The sequence below is a fragment of the Phasianus colchicus genome, chromosome Z (genome assembly GCF_987193195.1).
Source record: "Phasianus colchicus chromosome Z, bPhaCol1.hap1.1, whole genome shotgun sequence".
Classification (NCBI taxonomy): domain Eukaryota; kingdom Metazoa; phylum Chordata; class Aves; order Galliformes; family Phasianidae; genus Phasianus; species Phasianus colchicus.
This window is the reverse complement of record NC_143476.1, coordinates 91,749,936-91,770,885: the sequence shown is the minus strand read 5'-3', so window position 1 is coordinate 91,770,885 and position 20,950 is coordinate 91,749,936. Positions and strand designations below refer to the sequence as shown.

The following is a 20,950-nucleotide window of genomic DNA, read 5'->3' as shown; positions in this document are numbered from 1 at the left end:
ATCTGCTCGTGGTGCAGAGGCAGGGCTGGTAAGGCCCAGGCATGGGAGAGAGCACAGAGTTCAGCAAAACCCCGTTCAGAGGGTCCTGCAGGAGGGTTAGGCAGCAGTTGTGGCTGCACCTGCAGCACAGCCCACGGGGGCACAGCAGTGCCGAAGCGCTGCTTCAGAACAAGTCTTGCCCCAGCTCATGCTGGCTCTTTGTTCCTGACTCAGCATCCAGGTGTCATTCAGGTCTCTGTTCTTCAAGGAAAAAAAAAATCAGAGGCTGAAAGATGGTAAAAGCTGCTTGGTTTTACTTCTGTTCCTTCAGCTGTGGTTGTGCAGTGTGTTCTTTTTGTTTGTTTTAATTGTGTTGATTTTGTTACTTTCTCTGTTGATTTCATATTGATAATGATCTTGGGTGTTTCTAGCAGCTCTCCAGAAAGGCAGCTTCCGGCTCACCAGCAGAAAAACTTAGTTTTTAAGCTTTTACTTGGGGCTAATTTAATCACATTTGTTGTTCTGTTGCTTCTGCTCTTATTTAGGCTAGTGGCGCATACTCGGGTCCTTCCCATCTGACTTCATTTTTTGGTAACACAAGCACTCATGTTGTTTGCACTTATGGGTTACATCAACCGAGGAAAGCACACAGCAGCTGCCAGGGAAGATTAGCAGCTTCATCTCGGCTCCTCCGCAAGGTCTCATCAAGTTCACATCCCTTGAGCGTAGTGGCCATTACTGAGAGCACTCCAGGTGCTTGGAATACAATAGCGCCTAATTTTATATTGCTCAGAATGAGCAAACAGTGCTGATCCGCGCTGTTTCATCCTCACGCTCGCTTTCATTTCTCCTCAAAGCACTCCTGCACAGACTGATGGTTAGACGGGGGAACCAACCCTGGCCCCACGACCCTCCCGCACTCGCAGCTCCGAGATCACCGTCCCGTTCCTTTCTGCTCGCCGAAGTCGGACCCGGGGTGCCCGCGAGGGACAGAAGAGAAGCGTTAAAGCGCGGCATTACGGGCCCGGGCTGCAGCGCCCGGCGCGGTGGGGGAATTCGTTACGTCGACGGAGAACGCCGGCTCTTCCCGGGAGCGGTGACGCGGGAATCGCTCCCCACGAGCGCAGCCGCCGCGCGGCACCGAGCATCCCTCCGGCCCCGCGCGCGGAGCGGAGCCCCGGGGCGGCTCCGGGGGCGGCCCCCGCTGCGGCGGGCGTGCGCCGTGCCCGCGGGTGGGCGGGCGGGGCTGGGCGGAGCGGGCGGCAGCGGCCGGCGGGGCCGTCTGAGGGAATGCACGCGGCCGCCAACATGGCTGCTGCCGGCCGGGCGGCGCGACCCCGTGAGTGCGGCGCGGGCGGCCCGGGGGCGGCGGAGCGCGGCGGGACGGAGCGCGGCGGCGCGATCCCGGCTGCGGAGCGCGGCGCGGGGCCGGGAGGCGGCGGGGCGGGCGGCCGCGGCGCGTTACACAACGGAGGAGCCTTTGCGTAACGGCGTCAGCCGCGTCCCCGGGCCGCCGCGCCCCGAGCCCCGCGCGTCCCGCGCCGCAGCCCGGGCCGGGCTCTCCGCGTGCGGGTCTCGCGGCCGGCGCCGAGCGGCGCGGGCGCAACTCGGGCTCCGGAGCGCCGTCTGAGCGCGGCCGCATCGCCGCCCGTGCCGTGAATGGGGCTTTGTGCTTTGTCATCTCTGGAAGGAACTCGAGGCGGTGTTTCAAACGGACCGCGTGGGGCTGGGCGCTGTTTTCGATGTCGGGAATTTAACGCTCAGACGCGTCGGACCGGAGCCCGGCGCCGCGCGGCTCCCGTCGGCACCGCGCTGACAGCGCCGCCCTCCGCGGCCACGAGCGGCCGCCGCGCTGCAGTGCGGGCGGTGCGCGGCTCGGCGCTGCCGCCGTCGGTGCCGTCAGCGGCGCGTCGTCGGGGACGTCGCGGGGGGCATTGCTGGGGAGCTTAACGTGGGAGCGGGCGGCCCGGGACGTGGCGTTGTTCCCGCTGCGGGAGATTCGCACCAGCACGGCTCTCAGAAAAACGGTGCCGTGGGGACCGCGAGTTTCTGGGGATGACAAAAAGCGCTTAGAAAACCGCGCTGTGAGCAGCACGCGGGGAGCGGTCCGCGCAATGGGCAGCGCTGGTACCGAGGAGCGCCGGCCGGGAGCTGCACGTTGTGCACCCAGCTGCTGGGCAGTGTTCCTGGACACCCTGGGCCGTGCTGGATGCTTCGGGCCTCACCTGGTGGCTTCCCCATCTTCCCGGGCCCCTGACCGAGCTCCTGCGTTCTGCGATGCGGGCTGAGCTCATTGATGTGCCCTTGTCTCTCTGCAGTGGTGGCAGGCGGCAGGCAGCTGAGGGTCCCGCTGCGCTGGAGGGGGCAGGTGGCTGCAGCAGCGCCCAGCACCAAGCCCCAGGCCGAGCCAGAAACACGGTAAGTCTGCCACGGGTGGGCACAGCCACAACCCTGTGCTGTCTGTGGGTGAGCAGCCCAGCCTGAGTGGTGCAGCTGGTTGTGTGGCAAAAAGAATGGCTGTGGGGATGGGTCTGGCTTGTGTCACTGCTGCTGAGTGCCCTGAGCCTCGCTGCCTGCGGGACAAAGATCGGTGTGTTTGTTCTCTGCTGAGCAAAATGAAGCGCAGTAGTAAGGCAGCGCAGGAGGCACAGAGCAAACATTGCTGTTCTGGTTTCTGGTTCCTGTCTACTCACCAGTCTTCCTGGAGGAAGACAGCAGAAGCCAAAGTCTCGGCCCACCAGGACAGCCCCAGGCTCCTCTTGTGCCCACCTGGCTTGCCAGACTCTCAGTGCCTGTCTCATGAAACCCGAAGGCCTCAGAAACTGCAAAGCTGTGCTTGGGAAACCCCCATGGAAATGGGGCTGTCAGCCTCGTGTTGGCCTCATATACAAGCTCATGATGTACAGCCAGGTTTTGCTTCCCTCGCTGCTTTGAGAGCAAGGTGTCCCTCCCCAGAAAGGAAGACAAAGCAGTGTTGGCACATGTCCTGCGTTCTGCAGGAGGTGCTGTGTGTTTTGGTCAGCACTGTGGCTGGCGTTCAGCTGAGATGACCCCTGGGCAATGCTCTGCCCCTTCCCTTACCACACAGAATCTCAGAATGGCTCAGGTTGGAAGGGACCTCAAGGATCATGAAGCTCCAACCCCCCTGCCACACGCAGGGCCACCAACCTCCACATTTCATACCAGCCCAGGCTGCCCAGGGCCCCATCCAACCTGGCCTTGAACACCTCCAGGGATGATGGGGCATCCGCAGCCTCTCTGGGCAGCTGTTCCAGCACCTCACTGCTCTCTCTGTAAAGAACTTACCACGACAGCTGAGAGAATTTTCTCTGTACGTTTCCAGTTAATCTCCGTGTTGCACAGTGATTCTCAGACTGCTCACATTTGCTGTTCGCATTTGTTTCATAAGTGTGAACTTTAAATAGGATGCTGCAAAAGACGTGCTGACAGGCAGGCTGACTGTTTTGCAGTTAAAAAAAAAAAAAACTGTACATCACTGAGATTTGAAATATCTCTTTCTTCCATAGGAAACCTAAAACAGGAATCTTGATGTTAAACATGGGAGGTCCAGAAAGGCTGGATGATGTACACGACTTCTTACTGCGCCTCTTCCTGGACCGGGACCTCATGACACTTCCAGCACAAAAGTAAGGAATGCTGTGAACTTGTGCGTTATAATCACTGCTCAGTGCTTGGCTCTGACATTAAACTGTAGTTTGATTTATGTTTGCATTTATTGGGGCTGCTTGGGGTTTGGAAGGGTGATGGGATGGAACATCAGACATGCAGTGCTGTTTTGTTTATAAGCTGGGGTCATTGCCTGCTCTAGCAGATGTGTCTGGGGAAGGGGCCGGGGGTGCCTGGCTTATGACATTAATACGGATCCCTTCTGAATGCCTCAGTAAATTGGCACCGTTCATCGCTAAACGCCGCACACCACGAATTCAGGAGCAGTACAGCAGGATTGGAGGTGGGTCACCCATCAAGAAGTGGACGGCGGTGCAGGGAGAAGGCATGGTGAAACTTCTGGACAGCATGTCTCCTCAGACCGGTACTTCTGCACCCCTCTCTGCTTTCTAACAGCTTATTTGGCCTGATGTGTTCTAAGTACAAGTTCCTGAAGCAACTTTTGCTTCTCAGCTTTAATTGTGAGTGTAAAGTGTTCTCAGTCCTGCTAGGAAATCACAGTGCAGACGTTCCTATTCTCAGTATACACAAAAACATGGGGTCCACAGATGTGCAGGTGTAATTCTTTCCTGTAGTCACTGCTGTGACTGCTGGTGGCTTTGGTTTCAGAGAGCAGCCTGCTGTCAGTATGCATTCATCCCACCGTATTGCAGTGTAGCACCATGAGCTAACAGCCAGCTGTGCACCCACCTTCTCCAGCTGGATCCATTGCATGCTGTGGTTCAGGTGCCCAAACTGATAAGTTTCAAAGCTGCCCTGGTTATAGCCACCCACGGATACCTCTAACACATTTCATCTTGCTAACTGCAGCCACTAGATTGAACCTCTACTCCTTCCTTCTCTTATCAAGAGAGAGTAGGGCATATAGAGACTGGTTCAGTGCATCTCATGGTCACTGTCAGAGAGAGGAGCTCACCTGCCAAAGGCACCCTTGTTTCACTCCTTTTGTTGTGGGAAGAAACTTGGATGACTGTCATAGACCAAGCACGTAGCTTTCAGATATCTGAAGACGGGTGACAGGAGTCTCAGCTCGTGCTTGCACAAATGCAAGGTGCAGGCTCTACTTGAACTTGAAGAAGTCTGCCCTAGAGAGAAGTGATTGAACCTTATATGACAGGAAAAGAGAGTATATCTCATATGAGCTAATAAAGGGACAAGCAATGGAGTGACATTCTCACTCATAAAGGAGGTGGAGGTTTGTGGCTACTTATGAAGATACGCAGTGAGAATGATGGTGATTTGGGACAGCAAATGTCTGCACACACAGAGTAAAACTGTATGTCCATCCTGGCTGTTGATAACAGCCTGAGCTGAAAGGACGGGGCTGCACGGGAGGGGGTCAGGAGTCCAGAGCAGTTCTGCAAAGGTGTGGGTCTGTCTTGTGTTCCTCTGAGATGTCTGTGTGAAGTCATGGGTTGCTTCAGAGCTCTCGAAACTTGCCTGAATCTGTAACTGCTAAGAGACCTAGCAGCAGTTAGGCCCCATTTCAGGAGCAAGGAAGAAAAAAAGATAAGCTTTTGTGGCTGAACTTTGCAGAGCTTGGCAGAGGGATAGTGGAGAGCCCCACTTGAGGAGCAGGAGATAAGGCCTAATGGCTTGATGTGGCTAGAAGCAGATAGTACCTTCGCCAGCAATTCTGGCTGCCCCCCACCAGACCAGGCTGCCTAGGGCCCCTCCAGCCTGGCCTTGGGCACCTCCAGGGTTGGAGCACACACAGATTCAGCTGTGTTCAGTTGCTTTTCCCTAAAGCTCCCAACAAAGTTGACACACAAGTCACTTTTAACTCGCTTGTGGCGGAGTTTGTACAAGTTTTGCTACACTTCAGCATCCGTGTCGCAGGTTGAGCACAGTGGCTGTGGTCTGTATTGCGTCTGACCTCTTGTGGGACAGACAGAGTGAAGCATCACTGCTTTGACAAGCTGGAGAGGCAGGGCCAAAATGGTTTGGCTGCCTGAAATGAGCTATCTGGGGATCACCTCTGTTCATGAAGGCCTTTGCAATGCTTTTTGTTGAGGCAGCAAGCAGGCTTTGAGAGCAGAAAGAATTAATAAGATCACTAAGCTACCCACTGTGCTCCTCACCAATGTGTCAGCTGCAGATAATACTTCTCATCCTGCCACTCCAATAGGAGCACTAAACGTTTGTATTGGAAAAACGGCTGGAGTACGAGGAGCCAAAGAAGAGAGCTCTTTATTCTCTTCAGCTCAGCAGCCGTACAGCATTGCTGCTGCAGGCTGCCTTCTGCATGTACTTTCCAAAATGTTTGGAAGCGTGATGCTGGTGTGTGATGCAGTCACCCTCTGTGTTTGATCATACACATTCACTGATTCTCAGCTGTTTAGTGGAGCCTGTTTCTTCATACTTGGATAGGAGTGGGCTAGAAGTAGGAGATTGGGGTTTGTTTGTTCATCTTAATTGTGTCTGGAGGGTGAAAAGTAATACTCTCGAAAGGCCAGGGTAGAATTCCCCATTCATTCAGCATGCAGCATGTCACTGGTGCCTTCATTCAGACGGTGTTTGGTCTGTTTTTCCCCTCAGATGCTCTTTCTCACTTAATTCCAACTGTAGTCCCTGCAAGTACAGTCAAAGCCTGAAGCCAGGCATGCCTCCTTCTGTGGCATGGAAGGCAGCAGTATTCTAGCAGCTGCAGCCCCTGAGGGGTCAGGCTTGCAACGGTTCTGGAGATAAGGCTCACAAAGTTTATCTGCTGTTCTCAGTGTACCACTCCCACTTACTTTTGTTTGACGGTTTTTGCACAGTCATGCCTGACTGTCTGCAGGCCTTACCTTTGAGAATTCATTTAAAGACTTCAGGTTTTGCCCAGTGGTAACTGCAGTTTTAAGTACTGAATGTGCCAGCCATTCTCTTGAGCGTGTTGGGTAACCTGGTCATGGTACCAGCACTGTCCTTGCTTCAGAACAGCTTGAACCAGGTGTGCATCCAAGCTGAGTTGTGCATGTTAGCGCTGTGTCAGGGCACTGCTCACAGCCCTGAGCCCTGTTAATGAGTAACTTGTGGCTTGTGACTATGAGACATGAAGCTTGTGGCAAAAAAGTAGTATAGTGCATGCTGTTGCTGCCTTGATCTGGCCTTCTGGTGGGGCTGGAGCTTGCAGTAATTTGTGTATTTGCAGCTGGTGAAGAGCTCAAGCTAGACAGGATCAGTAAAGTTTCCTTCTATACACATAAATCAGGCTGCTGATGCACTGACTCATGGGATACGTTTGACACGTTACTCTTTGGCAATGGGACTAAGATCAAGTAATAAATAAACAGCCTCACCAATGTCATCTGGGAACAATATAATTTTAAAACGAAGCTTTATTGTTACAGGCAGCAGTCTGAAAATAAACAGGAGTTCTTCTGCTGTGAATGAGCAGGGCTGGGCAGGCTCAGTGGTCTGTAGGAATAAATCACACGAATATGATGACAGGAAAATCCATGTCTGTTTGTCTAGTGCTGGTATCAAATAGGCTAATGTCTTGCGATGGTAATTAGACTTCAAGAAGATGCATTTTGCCTTTTTCACTGTTTTCAGATTTAAGGGTCCTTGTTATTTCTTACAAGCTGTATTTTAGCTGAGATTCCCTTGTCAGCAGAATGGAAGCTCCCAGGATGAGGGGACCATGATGCTCCTTAGAGTGGCAGCTCTTTGCTGAAGGGGTTGTCATGTAATCCTGATTCTAACTGTAACAACAAATTGAACATTTGTACATGTGTGAAACTCTGCCCTTTGCTGCCTGTGATCCAAGACAGAGCACAGCAACATGAGGGTGCTGCAACAAGTTCCCAACACTGATCATCATTTTTTCCCAACATCTCCTTTCCCATGTTAAACTCCTAATATCTTTGCTCTGGTTTGTCAGAGTTTTGGTTTTAATACCGTTTAAATATGCTCAGGGTCGCCCCTCAGGTGACCTGAAGGCAGCTCAGGACTTGCTGCTTCTCCCAGCTGGGAGCTCTCTTGCCTCCTGCAAAGAGCTAGGGCCGGCTAAACCTGCTTTCTGAATCCTGCCTAAACCTACAGAGTGCAGAACAAGCACAGGACGTCTGCTTCCTTCAGAAACCTGTTACAGGTTTTTTCAGAGCTAGTGACCTGGAAACTATGAAAAAGAGACTTTGGGTTTGTTCTAGAAGCCTCTGTCCTTCACTTAAAACAAAGCAAACAAAAAAACCCCAAAGCTGACAACCCTAAAGATTAGAGTTGGAAAATGGAAAAACCTGAAATGTCCTTGGAGAGGACGGGATTGCCTCCAAAATGAAGTGTTTAAAGGCACAAATATCTTTGTGAAAAACAAACTAACCAGAAACGGAAGAATCTGTGCCTCTCTGAGCAGCCTGAGGCAGCCCCTGGCACTGCGGGCTGGCAGGCAGACCAGGCTCACCAGCGTAGCAGCTGATGCAGATGCATCAAGTGGCAGTTCTGCATCATCTTGGCTTTAACTTTGCCTTTTAAAAGGGTTACCTGGAGGCAAGGAAGTAGAGTTCTGTCTCGTTTTTTTCCATCTACGTAAGTCTGTCTGGTTCTCTACACGGTACTTGTTAGCTAGCAGTTATTTACTGGGAGTTATTGGCAGATGCTTTTCCTGCAGTTTCTCTTCCTGTTTTGTCTGGCAGCACCCCACAAGTACTACATCGGCTTCCGATACGTGCACCCTCTGACAGAGGAAGCAATTGAGGAGATGGAGGATGACGGCATCGAGAGAGCCATCGCCTTCACGCAGTACCCGCAGTACAGCTGCTCCACCACAGGTCAGATCTTGTGAGAGACCTCCTCCGTAGACTTTAAGGTCTTCCGTGTTTAATGTCATTCTGAATTTCATGCGGGAACTTCTTAGCTCGGGATAGCTTTGTGTTTGTTGTAGGATAATATAAACTGAAGCCCAGGAGCACTTCTGAGTAAGCTTTCTCCGTGGAAACTCCAACAGTTCTTTGGTTAAGGAATGATTTAGCAAGTCACTCTCGGCTATAAGATGTTTGTCCTGCTTTGATGCTCTCAGCTGTGATTTAGAGTTGCCTTTAAAACACGTATAGCGTGTTCAGATATTACAGTGCTTTCCTACACGACTGTTATCACCTGACACTCTGCTGATTCCGTGGACAAACTTCTGTTCTCAATTTTGTGTATTTCAGGAAGCAGCTTAAATGCTATTTATCGCTACTACAATAAAAACGGGAAGAAGCCGAAGATGAAGTGGAGTATCATTGACCGATGGCCCACACACCCCCTGCTCATTCAGGTACAGATCTGTGCTAAGCTGGATGGGTATTTCGTGCTAGCTGTTTTGGCATGATAACTTGAGAAAGTGACTACCTTGTCCTAAAGTATTCGTGTTATCACAGCAAAGTTGGCAGGAAGGGACCTCTAGAGGCCATCAGCCTGAATTCCTGCTTAGCAAACATAGACACAGATCTGTCTGTTTGTCAGATGCTCCTAGGAATTAGGACATTTCTAAGGCAGCCTGGCGTGTGGAAGCTGCTGTCTCATTTGTGAGCACATGTTACCTTTTAGCAATTCCTGATCCAGGCTTTGCCTTTTTATTTCCTGACCAGTGCTTTGCCGATCACATACAGAAGGAACTGGACCTGTTTCCACCTGACAAGAGGAAAGATGTCGTTATCCTTTTCTCAGCCCACTCGCTCCCCATGTCTGTGAGTTACATCAGTTACTGTTCTGTGACCATGAGGCCAGAATCTTAGAACTGTAGAACTCAGTAAGGTTAGAAAACAGCTCTAAGATCATCAAGTCAAACTGCCACCCCATCTCCACCATGCCCACTATACCACATCCACATGTTTCTTGTTGTCTGAGTTGAGCTGGAGGGTGTGCAGCTGGCACAGAGGCACAGTGAAACCACCCTTGCAGAGGTGCCACGCAGTTCCTTTGTCAGGGCAGGGGGGTTGTGGGGACACTGGTAGCCAAGCCCTGGTGCCCCTGGCTGCATCCTCACCACCATCCCACACACTTAGTGAGGGTAGGAATGACATAAATGTATTCCTTGGAAGAAAAAGCTCTGGTGTTGATGTGTTGAAGGTGGTGAACCGTGGTGATCCGTATCCACAAGAAGTGGGAGCTACTGTCCAGAGAGTCATGGAGAAGCTGAACCACTCCAACCCCTACCGGCTCGTCTGGCAGTCCAAGGTGGGTGCTGGGGACCCAGCTGGTATTTCTGCTAGGACAGAGTCACAGCCTTGCACCCCAGATCAGTTTTTCCAGCTGTTCTTTATCCATCGTTTCTTGCCTCATTGGTACACTGCATCATCTGAAGTAAATTTTTGATATGTCCCATGATTTCATAACACACAGTTTGGCGGGTTTTTTTCCTCTGTTGGAAGGAAAAATTGAGCACTCATTGGATTTATTTTGTTACTGTAAGATGACCTTGGAGCAATTTTTCAGAAATTGTCCTTGTGAAATAAACATTCTTAACAATGATAGCACATAATCCAAACAGGCTTAATTATTCTTGGTGAAGACTTCTTGCGTTATTTCACGTTTACTATTACTACTGCAAATCAGAAGGAACTGAAGTTTTAGCACAGTCATGTACTACAAGTAGTTGTATGTCTCATGGGCATTGCACTCCCATGCCAGTGTTGTTTTGTTCTTTAAGCTGCATCTAATAGCACATCAGCACCAAATACTTCATGGATAGCTCAGTGGATCCGCTGCATCCTGAATGCTCACATCTTGCAAAGCCAGGGAAACGTGCAGTAGAGGTCTCCTTTAAGATCAACCTGGGGTCTCTTTTGGGAGGGGTTTAAATGGATGGTCAGTGGGATGAATCATAAATCACACACATGTCTTTTTAAAACCTAATAGATAAAGTGAGGGAGTCAAAAGCAGACATGGTATGTCTGCTTTTACCATGTCACAGACGTGGTATGTCTTTGTAAAACCTAACAGATAAAGTGAGGGAGTCAAAAGCAGAGAAATAGCAATAATTGACTCTTTATTAAAAATCTGAGTTGTCCTGCTAAAGAAAAACATGGCTGCATTTTCTAAGAGTGATTTATTGAGGGTTTTTTTTTCCCTCTTACTCTTTACAGGTTGGGCCAATGCCTTGGCTTGGTCCACAAACGGATGAGACAATTAAAGGACTGTGCCAAAGAGGAAAGAAGAACATGTTGTTGGTCCCCATAGCATTTACAAGTGACCACATTGAAACACTTTATGAACTGGATATCGAGTATGCCCAAGTTTTAGCAAACGAGGTAAATGGTTGACAGTTTTTATAACTGTTTGGACTCCCAAATTGTTTTACCTCTTTCAAAATACTGTTTTCTGGTTGCTCTTTGCAGTACGATTTGGGAGATATTTTTTTTTTCCCTATAAATTGAAAATAAATCTAAACTCAAAGGAGTTTTTATAGCAACACAAAACAGGTGAGAATTTGTCTTTCTTGGTTTAACTCTAAACTTGCTTAAAAAGAATCAGCAGATTTTTGGCAGCAAGATGAAATTGTACATCTGAGTTACTTTTACTATATTCGAAAAGGTGATATTTCATTTTATTGTTTTGGGATAGCTTCTGAATGAAGAAGAAAGGGTTTTGGAGGCTAACATTGTGAAGGATCTAACAGACTTAACTTTTCTCCTTGCTTTTCCTTCAGTGTGGCGTTGAAAACATCAGAAGAGCAGAGTCACTTAATGGAAACCCACTGTTCTCCAAGGTATCTTCTTTGATGCAGCAGTTACTGAAGTTAGCAATTGTGTGTTTCCTGCTATACTGTGGATTTCTTTGTGTAGATTTAAAATACTTTGAGTTAAGCACAAAGGATAGAAATCCCTGAACTTAATCAGGGATCACAGAGTGCTTTTATTTGCCACGTAGTTTTAGAAAAAAAACAACTCCAACAACTGAAGTTTTGCTTTGACAAAGAATAATAATTTTTGTATTTGTTAGTAGCTGTCTTTTAGTGGAATATTTATTGTAGGGTACTGTGTCAGCACAGTTTTAAAACAGGATTTTCTCCTGAAAGGCTGGGGGATGGTTCAAAAATAGCAAAGACCGATAGATGTGCATTAGGCAGTCTCACCAGTTTGGGTGACACATGTTCCAGTGTTCCCTGATTTTACGCAGGGAGGTTTGCTCACCGCTGTGTTTTAATTAACTCTCTTTCAGGCCCTGGCAGACTTGGTCTTCTCACACATCCAGTCCAATGAAATCTGCTCCAAGCAGCTGACGCTCTGCTGCCCGCTCTGCGTGAATCCTGTCTGCAGGGAGACCAAAGCCTTCTTCACCAACCAGCAGCTGTAATGGGCAGGCTGTTTTGTGCAGGAACTGTCCTGGTGAAGCAGTGCTTGACCAAGCTCTCCTGTGCTACATCCTTAGTCTGGTAGTCCCAGCAATGGTAGCCTTATAGAGTAGCGAGGAGGATTTCATTTTTTTTTTTTTCTTATGTTTCCTTTGTTTAAGAAGTGTTTTTAACAAGTAGGTTTATCCTGTGAGATGTGGGAAGGTCTCATCTCATCTGATTCTGATTGGAGTTAGCACGAGTATGCACTGAAAAACTTCAAGAATACAAAAAAACAGGGCTTTTATACAGATTGGCTTCTATTTCCTATGCAGGGATTTATTTGTATGCAATTTGGTCATGAGTGCATTAATTTCAGTTTTCCACATTAAGCATACAATTATTTTTGTTTTTATTTAAGGCATAGCATAACTAGCATAGCCACCAGTTGTTTCTTCTGACTTCAGGTGGGTCTGAAGATCAAGTGACCTCTAATGCTTTTTAAATAACATGTCTATTTTTTTAGAACATAAAGATAAGTTTTTGTTTTGTTTTCTCTTGCTAGAAATTTCCTGTAAAAGCTTAGCTGGGATAGTAGAATTCATAAGGTTTGTTTACATTTTCTAGAGAAGAAAACCACTCATCACTTGCAGGAAAACCCCTGCATTTGCAAAGCATACAGAAATAATTCTGGTTGCTGATGCTGCAGAATATGTACAGCACGTGTTTCAAATCCAGCACACGTTGAAACATTTTGGTTCATCTTCTAAGCAAAATGGCTTTTTTATCATTATTAAAAAGGGCTTTTTCTGGTTAAGTAAGTGTAGGAAGTTGGGCTTGTTCTCCAGCAGGTTTATAGATCGACTCTGTGCTTTCTGCTGTGTCACAGGCCTGTGGTTTTTGTGGGATGCTGTGGAGTTACATAGGTACAATTGATCTAGCTTAATTGATGATGCTATTTAAAAGTGAGATGATAAATCAAGAGTCATTTACATTGCAGATGTCCAAGCACATGGTGAGAGGAGGGCAGGCTGCCCCTCACTCTAATGGCTGTGTTCTTAGCATACCTCTGTCAGAAGCTAAATTCCATCTGTTCAATTTCTGGCATCAGAGGTGAGCCCGCATCTGCTCTCTTAGCTCACCTGTGCTTATTGCTTGTTGGGCAGGTATCTGTTTGCATCGAGGCTCCAGCATCCACTCCTAAGCAGCAGCAGTTGCGTGGGGTGAGAAAGCTTTTAGGGCTTAATCAGCACTGACATGCCAGTCCTGCAGCAATGCTGGGTGTTCTGTAAAGTGATGATAGCTCATCATGAGGTTTGGTAATCTGATAGCTTGCTGCTCGGACAGTAATTTTTGCTTATGTAACCGAGGCAGGAGCAGTTTGAATCCCTGATCTTTCAAGGATGGGATTGTTTAAAAAGCTAATAGGCCTCTGTTGGTATAACAGGGACTTATCTTGTTCTGTTTTATGCTACAAGAGTTAACTAGGGGATATTAAAAAAGTAAATGGCTGCTGTGCTGGCCAGCCAGCAGCCTGGGCATTGCCATGGTGCAACGAAAATCTTGCCCCGTGAGCATCCACGGCCCCGTATGCCTCAAGGGTTGACTGAAACCCCTCCACTGCCAGCCTGTAGCTCCCACTGTGGCTCTGGTGAGACAGGCTTAGTCCTCAGCACCAGGGCCTCCTGTGTTGCTGCTGTAGCACAGAAATCTTCCTCTGTCTGAGGTATGTGTGCCTCCTCTTGGGGCAGGAGAAGCAGGGACCTGCAGGTGCCCAGGTGGGAGCACGCTCTCTGCCCAGGGCTGTGGCTTCCAGAACCTTGCTGTGCTTTCAGTGCTCTCTGATTAGCAGAACTGTGTTGTTTTCAAACAGCAGGAGAATCTGTAGGACAGTTTTTCCCTGCCAGTGGACATGAGTAGAGAGCAGACTCTTGAGTGTTGAGTAGGACCAGTGGCATGGCTGCAGGTTGCAGTAGTCCAAAGCTGTCTCTGTTCAGGAGCCTTGGTTGCCTTCACACTTTTCAGCTCTAATTGAGCCTGTCTTGGCACAGCGGGCATCTGAATGCCTGCGTTGCTGCAGGGAGGTTGGCTCCCTCCTGACTTCTGCTCAGCCCCTGGGCTCTGCTCACTGTCCCAGCAGAAGGAGGGAGCAGGAAGCTGATCCCTGCCCAGGTGCAGTTGGCAGGGTCACTGCATGGTGTAGGGCTGAGACTTCCATGGAAAAACTTCAAACCAATGCCAAAAGAATGATGATGTCAGCCGTGAGTGTGGGCAGTGAACACTGGCCTTATGTCTCTCATTGGTTGAAGACCCCTCTCAATCCCCACTTCTTTGTGTGATGCTCGTGAGTGGGTGGCAGAGGGCTTTGTCAAACTTTTCTGCTCCTGCCCCTTTCCTACCACCTGATGGTTGTGGCCACGTCTGAATCTGTGAACTGAAGGTTAACTTTACATGATCGTTGCAGTGCAATAAATACAGATTGGCTTTTTATTTCCATACTGGAGAGAGTACTGAAAATACTAGCTGGCAGTAATTATGAGGCATTACATAAAAGGTATTTAAAATGCACTTTTTAGTGAGCTAACCGCAAGCGAGATAATTACTAAGCGTTTTTAGCCATTGTTGCTATCAGACCATAATGCAGAAATCGCTTAATTTTCCAGCTTTTAGCAGATGGATCACGTCACATACAGCCAGTGGGTTATTTCATTTTCCTGAATTGTTCATTGTGATATCACCCTGTCCTGTTATTTAGCACACATTATTTCATCTTAGAGCAGCACGAAGAGCCTGTCAGAAAGCTTTCTGAGCAAGCTCTGCTCTTATTTTTAATAGGAATCAGTTTTTTCCCCTTGCACTTAGAAATAAATCTGAAAAATGAAACCTGAGAGACTGACAACAGTGGGAATTTATCTGCCATTCAGATCTCCCGATTCTGGGCTTTGTCTGGGGGCATTTCCCACTGTGTTTTTCAGCAGTATAGTGCACTTAACCTTCCTTTGGATGCTTCCAAGCTGGCTGTCCACATCCAAGCCGCTGCCCTAGGTCCTGTCTGTGGTCAGGGGATGTGTTTTGGGGCATTTTCCCCTCCATTCTTGTGCCTTCTTGCCATCCACACTCCGCGGTGCTTCATAGCTGCTGCATTTGGGAGGCTGTACTCTAAGCACTGCTGCTGCGCATTCCGTTTTCCCCTCTGACAGATTTTCAGCATTTGGTGCTATTAACTCAGGACCCGGTCTTGTCAGATCCTGAGCACTGTGCTCTGATTGAGTTGATCCAAGCGCATGGAATTGTCAGCACTGGGGAGGCCGCCGTCCTCTAGCCATAATCTAGCTTGACTTTTCTTTATCAATTATATTCCTCATGCGGAGCTTTGTCTGCGAGTGTTTGTCATTTCCCTTTGCCTTGGCAATGCGCAGCAGGGTGGGAGTGTGGGTGACATTTTTCTCCCTTGGAGTTCTATGAAATCTGGCTGCATTTTAGCAGACAGGACAGCTTCCAGGAGCAGTGCTGTAATACCGAACAGCGCAGGGATAAATTCAGCGAGCTGGGGTCGGAGGGGTTTTCTTTGGAATATTTGGAAGCTCCATCTTGTGTTCCTTTTCTGTCACACCGAGAGAGATGGAAATCAGCACGAAGTGTAAGGTGTAAAGGAGAAAGGTGTTTGACTGTTTCATGCCAGATGTGCACAAATACTTGCGTTTAGTCTACCATGTTTATTTCAGATTCAAGGAGGACTTCCATGTGATGTAACAATTTGTATAACCTTGCTGTGTGTCATGTACCGTAACAATGGAATTTCAATTAAAGACTTTTGGAGGAAACGGCTGATCTGTGTGTCTCAGTGTCTCAGATCTGTGTGTGAAGCTTCGCATTGGTTCCCACCTGCAATCTTTAATCTATTTAGTTATCTGTTAACGGTCTCTAGGCATCTTATTTCTTATGTTAAAAATTAAGTGCTTGATTGATTATTTTTTAGAACAGTGATGAGAGTTGTTGTGTACTTAAGCAGATCCATTAGTGAGCTCTCATTACTGGATGTGACGGGTGGGAGGGAGAGAAACGGAAACGGACGCTGAAGAGTGGTTGGGCAATCAGCTGCCATTGGTTTTGACTGGGGTAAGAGTTTCATTCCAAGTCCATATACCTTGAGTAATTACATCTGCATGTCTTCCAGCAGAAGACAGCTTGTTAAGTTAAACTGCAGCACTCTGCTTCCACTGTCAGAGCTAGCAAGAAACTGAAGCTACTAAGTATGACTTTGGGGTTACTGTCAACTTCATTGTGAGCAGTGTAGCAGAATGGGAGCCTGGGTGGAAAAAGGAGTCCTGGAATGATTTCCTGTGCATCTGAGCCCAAAGCTGCCTAAAGGGAGATTGTTGCTTCCCATACAGTGCAGTGCTGTAGATCTTAGAATCATTGGAGTTAGAGGGGACCTTTAAAGATCATCAGATCCAACTCCCCTGCAACAAACAGGGACATCTACAGCTCAATCAGGTTGCTCAGAAGCTTCAGGAAAGCTTCAAGAAGCACTCGAGAACCACAGCCCAGATCCAAGCATTGCCTGGGCACAGAGCCTGGATCTGCTGAGCAGAAAGCTGCTGCAGCACCAAGGGGAGTGGATTTCTCCTTGAATTCTGCACTGAGCAGAAGCGTGCCGTGGTATCCAGGTTTGGATCCTGCTTGGTTCATGCTGGCTTTTGTGAATGAGGTGCTGGAAGATGTGAGGAGTGCTTTGATAATGGTTGGTGACTTCAAGTTTTAAAAATCATTTGGGAATTTGTGACCTGTTCTTCTGAGATCAAATGGGATCTGTACAGAGATCACGGGGTATGGTTTTTTTTAATTCTTTTGTGTGCTTTGATGTCCAATATCACAGCAGGAATGGCATTTGTTGGTGATTGAGAGAATGACTCCTGTCTTTCTACCCTGCATCAGCACAGTGTTGGTCAGGGTTTTTGGAGCCCCCTTGTCCAGCCAGTATCTTCCTTCCCCACTTCTGGAGCTCAGGACTTGGTCAGCTTTGACCCTGTGGCACCACTCCAACACTTCACACTTACCCTCAGGTAAGTCATCTACTAGACTTAAAAGCTTTCAAGATGTCAAGGCTATTAAGACAAAAATAGTCTGATCTGTGTGCTATACATTATGTTATTATATCATATTTGTGCATACTGCATCATCACATATGCATATGGTCAGTTAAGGATAAGTTTTGTACACTTAATGTGTACTCATATTTTGTACCTTTGTAACTTTGTGACCTATATAATATATAGGTCTTTGCACATGGCAAACCTTGCTGGCTGAGAAAATGCCAGCTTCTCTGGCATAAAGACTTGTGAAAGTGTGTGTAATGCTAATGCTCAAACAAAGCTGGAAGAGCATTCCAAACCCATTGCTTTCTTGTAAATTCTCATATGAGCAGTTCACGCCATGGCCCTGTCGCTTTTAAGGATGATCCATGACGTGTGAACATTGCCCACAACTGAGGCCTAATGGCATTTCTCAAGCAAGTATGTTGCATTTCCAAGGCAGTCCTAAACGAGCACTCAGTGCAATGCTCCTGGGTACCGGGCGCAGCACTCCCACAGCACTTTTATGGCTGAACTATCAGACCGTTATGGTCTCCGATTGTCTTTTACTGCCTTTCATTTCTTCTGCTGTCAGACATGAGGAAAGCAGCGTGTAATCTGATCCAAAATGCCCTTGTTTGTTTTAATCTTCTGGTTTAATATATTATGGCTTCCTGCCATTATGCTGTTTTCAGATGGGCCCTTGAGTCACTCAGTGAGGTTTTATCCGTGCGTGGCATCATCCCAGCAGGTTCCTCCTGCATCACAGCCCTCACTTCCCTTTACTGTGTGCACCAACCTGGCTATTTCCAGCTGGGCACTGACCTTCCTGTGCTGCCCACAGTTGCCCATGCCCATGTTGCCTGCTGTGGCTACTGTCAAGTGCATTGAAGAGGTGTTCTGAGGCTGCAGTCCCAGTGATATGGGAATGACCTGCTGTGGGCTGCCTTAGTTTCAGTGTAGTCACTTACTTTATTTTATTTTTTTGCTGTCAGTGCTCTTGCCCCCACCCAGTCCTTCTCCAGCCCTACGTCTGGGCATGGCATCACTGTCACTGAAAGCATCATCTGAGCCTGCAAGCCACAGAGCATCAGGACAAGGGGAAACAAGTTTAAGCTAAAAGAGGTGAGATTTAGCTCAGATGTGAGGAGGAAATCTTTACCCAGAGGGCTGTGAGGCCCTGGCACTGCTGCCCAGAACTATGGGTGCCACATTCTTGGAGGTGCCCAAGGCCATGGATTGGGTCCCGGACAGCTGAGCTGGGAAGGCAGCCAGCCCACAGCAGGAGGGGCCTGGGGGGCTCTGGGGTCCTCCCAACCCAACCATTCCATGGTCCTGTGATCCTTAAGAATCCTTCCAACCCAACTCATTCTGTCACTCTATGGTTCTTTGATCTTAAAGGACGCTTTCAACCCAACACGAGCCATTCTATGGTTCAGTTATTTTATGATCTGTATTTATTGTCAGCTTTGTGTAAGGGGGATTGAAGTGCCTTCTGAGAAAGTCCATGCTTGTCTTGGCATAGTGGACAGCAGAACTGTGATCCACCATAGATGAATTAATGCAGTTATTTGACATTAATTACAAACTGGGTAGAGCTGACTTCTAATGACGTTGATGCGAATAGAATGAATCCAATGTCAGCAGCATGTGGAGGGCAGACACCAGAGTGGGAAAATGATGATGCTTTGCTGATTGCACATCAAATAGGCATTTTCCTAATGTCTGGCTGGATTGCCAAAGGGGCTGGGAATTTGCAGGAGTTTTAAAGTGCCCAGGACCAAGGGCAACAAACCACTGCCTGGACTTCAGGCAGTGAGCAGCCAGCACCTAGCTCTGTTGGTTACCCTTTGCAAGGACTTGACTGAAGCAATGTGAATTTGTCTAATGGCAGACCCCAGCTCATGGCAGCAGGAGAGGGCTGGGAAGGGAATGAGTATGAATTTTTTTTTTTTTTGTGATTCCATTAACTGCAAGGCTAAAAATCAGTGCTAAAATTGGATGCAATATAATAATTGAAATCGTGCTCAGAACAAGGCTCAGTGCAGCCAAAAAGGTAAGGAAGGAAGTGCCATCCTGCCATCCTTATGCTGCACTGGTTTTGTTTGTGTGTTTGCTTTTTAAGAAATAAACATAGGGAAGTGCTTTTTCTTGATTTTTGGTTCATTCTTTTTTTTTTTTTTTTTTTTTTTTTTTTTTTTTTTTTTTTTTTTGCATTTTGGACACTTATTATGTGAAAGAAAGATTTGTCCATAGCTGGAGGGAAAACAAATGTTCCACTGCAAAAAAAAAAAACCCTTCTCAAGAGCTATGGAGCTACCACGTAGAAATAGCATACTGTTTCATTTTCAGCCAGTCTACATAATTGTGGGAGGTATGTCTTATGTTTTTTTCTTACAAAAGATCTTAACTACACACATGCCAGTGCCAGCTCTCTGTCCTGCAAGTGTTGCAGGCAGTGTGAGTACACCGTGCCACGTGTGATGACCAGGAGTACAGGTGAATGCACTGGAGAATCTGTATGGAATGAGGCCAAGGAGAGAAGGTTTCCTAATGATCCATTGATGAATCATCTGTGAGATCACTGAGTTGCTTTTCTTCATACCTTGTTTTTTTTTTCCTTACTCCATTACGCAATTCACATCTGGCATTAGCAACATAAGCTGCATTTCCCAGATGGCTGTGCCAGCTTTTTTCCATACACCTTTGGCCTGTCCTTGCCCTGCCCCTGGCTTCAGCACAGGGTGATCAGGATGTGTTCAGGACAGGGTCCCTGGATGCTCTGACCTGCACCTGCAGGAGAACCCCCACTGCTCACCATGAGAGTGCCTGGAACAAACAGGGACTGCTCAGTGCACAAGAAAGCACAAGGGTTGTTTTCGTCTTTTATTGAACTTTGGCAAATAATATGGATGTGTGGGTTTTACATCAATAGCTATAAATAAAAATTTTAAAACAATGTAGTACTTGTCATTAGGATAAAGGACATCTATTGGCACAAATCATTGAGTAAAAACCCTTTAATGATAAAATAACATTCACTCTTTAGCTACTTTATTTGTCTGAAAAACTCAGCTTACACTCAGCTCAACATATCACCTTCCACAAAGTTAAAAAAGGACATAAAATGGCATAATAAAATATACCTTGAATTTCATAATACAAGTACCTTGGAAAATTTTGGTAAGCTGGACCGCATACTGCTGAGCACAGCAGCGCCCACTGCCATTGTCTCACACAGCCCTCGTTCCTCTGGACTGAACAATGCACAAGAATTAACGTGGAGCAGTGCAAATACTGTGCTGCGTGTGAGTCTGTGGGGTCTAGTAGTGGAGGGTGGGTTTACTGAAACTAACACTGATTCTACTTATTGCAGAAGAACATATAAAGCTTTTTGGAAGATTAAACACTATTACAATCATTAACTGTCTTACAAAAAGAAAAAAAAAATCCTGTTTAAAATTCTTGTATCTATTACTGTCTTTGGCAGATAAATAAGAAAGAAAAATAAACAGACGATATTACAAAGCTGTCGTTATCACAATCTACTTTATAAGGCCAAATAAAAACGTGTTTCTTTGCACTAATGAAAGCACATCTCTAATATACCCTTAATGATAGACAATATAAACACCCTACAGACGTTAACTCCAGATGTCTCATTAGAAGACTGCGACTTCCATACTTCCCTAAGTTGCACTCCTCTATGCAAAATAAAGCGGACTCAATAGTTGGTTTGGCTTTATGCTTAGTGCCATTGGTGATTTAGGGTCATATGAAAATCTGGACCCAGATGTAATGCACAGTAAGGGGGAGCTCTCAAGAGCAACTCTCACCAATGGCAGGAATGGTGGCTTGAGTGCACACAGAGCACTGTGACCAATGCTGACCAAGGCAGTGGGGACCCAATGGGAACAACAGCGCCCATGGGAAGCCCACAGCCAGCCTTGGCTTGGCCATAAGGCCAAAGGAA

General features: G+C 47.5%; 1 protein-coding gene across 1 annotated transcript; it reads left to right on the top strand.

Annotated features, from left to right (window-relative positions):
• The first annotated feature begins 1,216 nt into the window (after positions 1-1,216).
• Positions 1,217-15,730, top strand: FECH (ferrochelatase). The gene is made up of 11 exons (XM_031609213.2): positions 1,217-1,318; positions 2,298-2,397; positions 3,507-3,626; positions 3,882-4,030; positions 8,283-8,417; positions 8,799-8,905; positions 9,219-9,317; positions 9,700-9,807; positions 10,716-10,880; positions 11,279-11,338; positions 11,791-15,730. Exons 1-11 carry the CDS (start codon positions 1,270-1,272, stop codon positions 11,923-11,925), a joined length of 1,227 nt encoding a protein of 408 aa, XP_031465073.1. The 5' UTR covers positions 1,217-1,269; the 3' UTR covers positions 11,926-15,730.
• Positions 15,731-20,950: the final 5,220 nt, after the last annotated feature.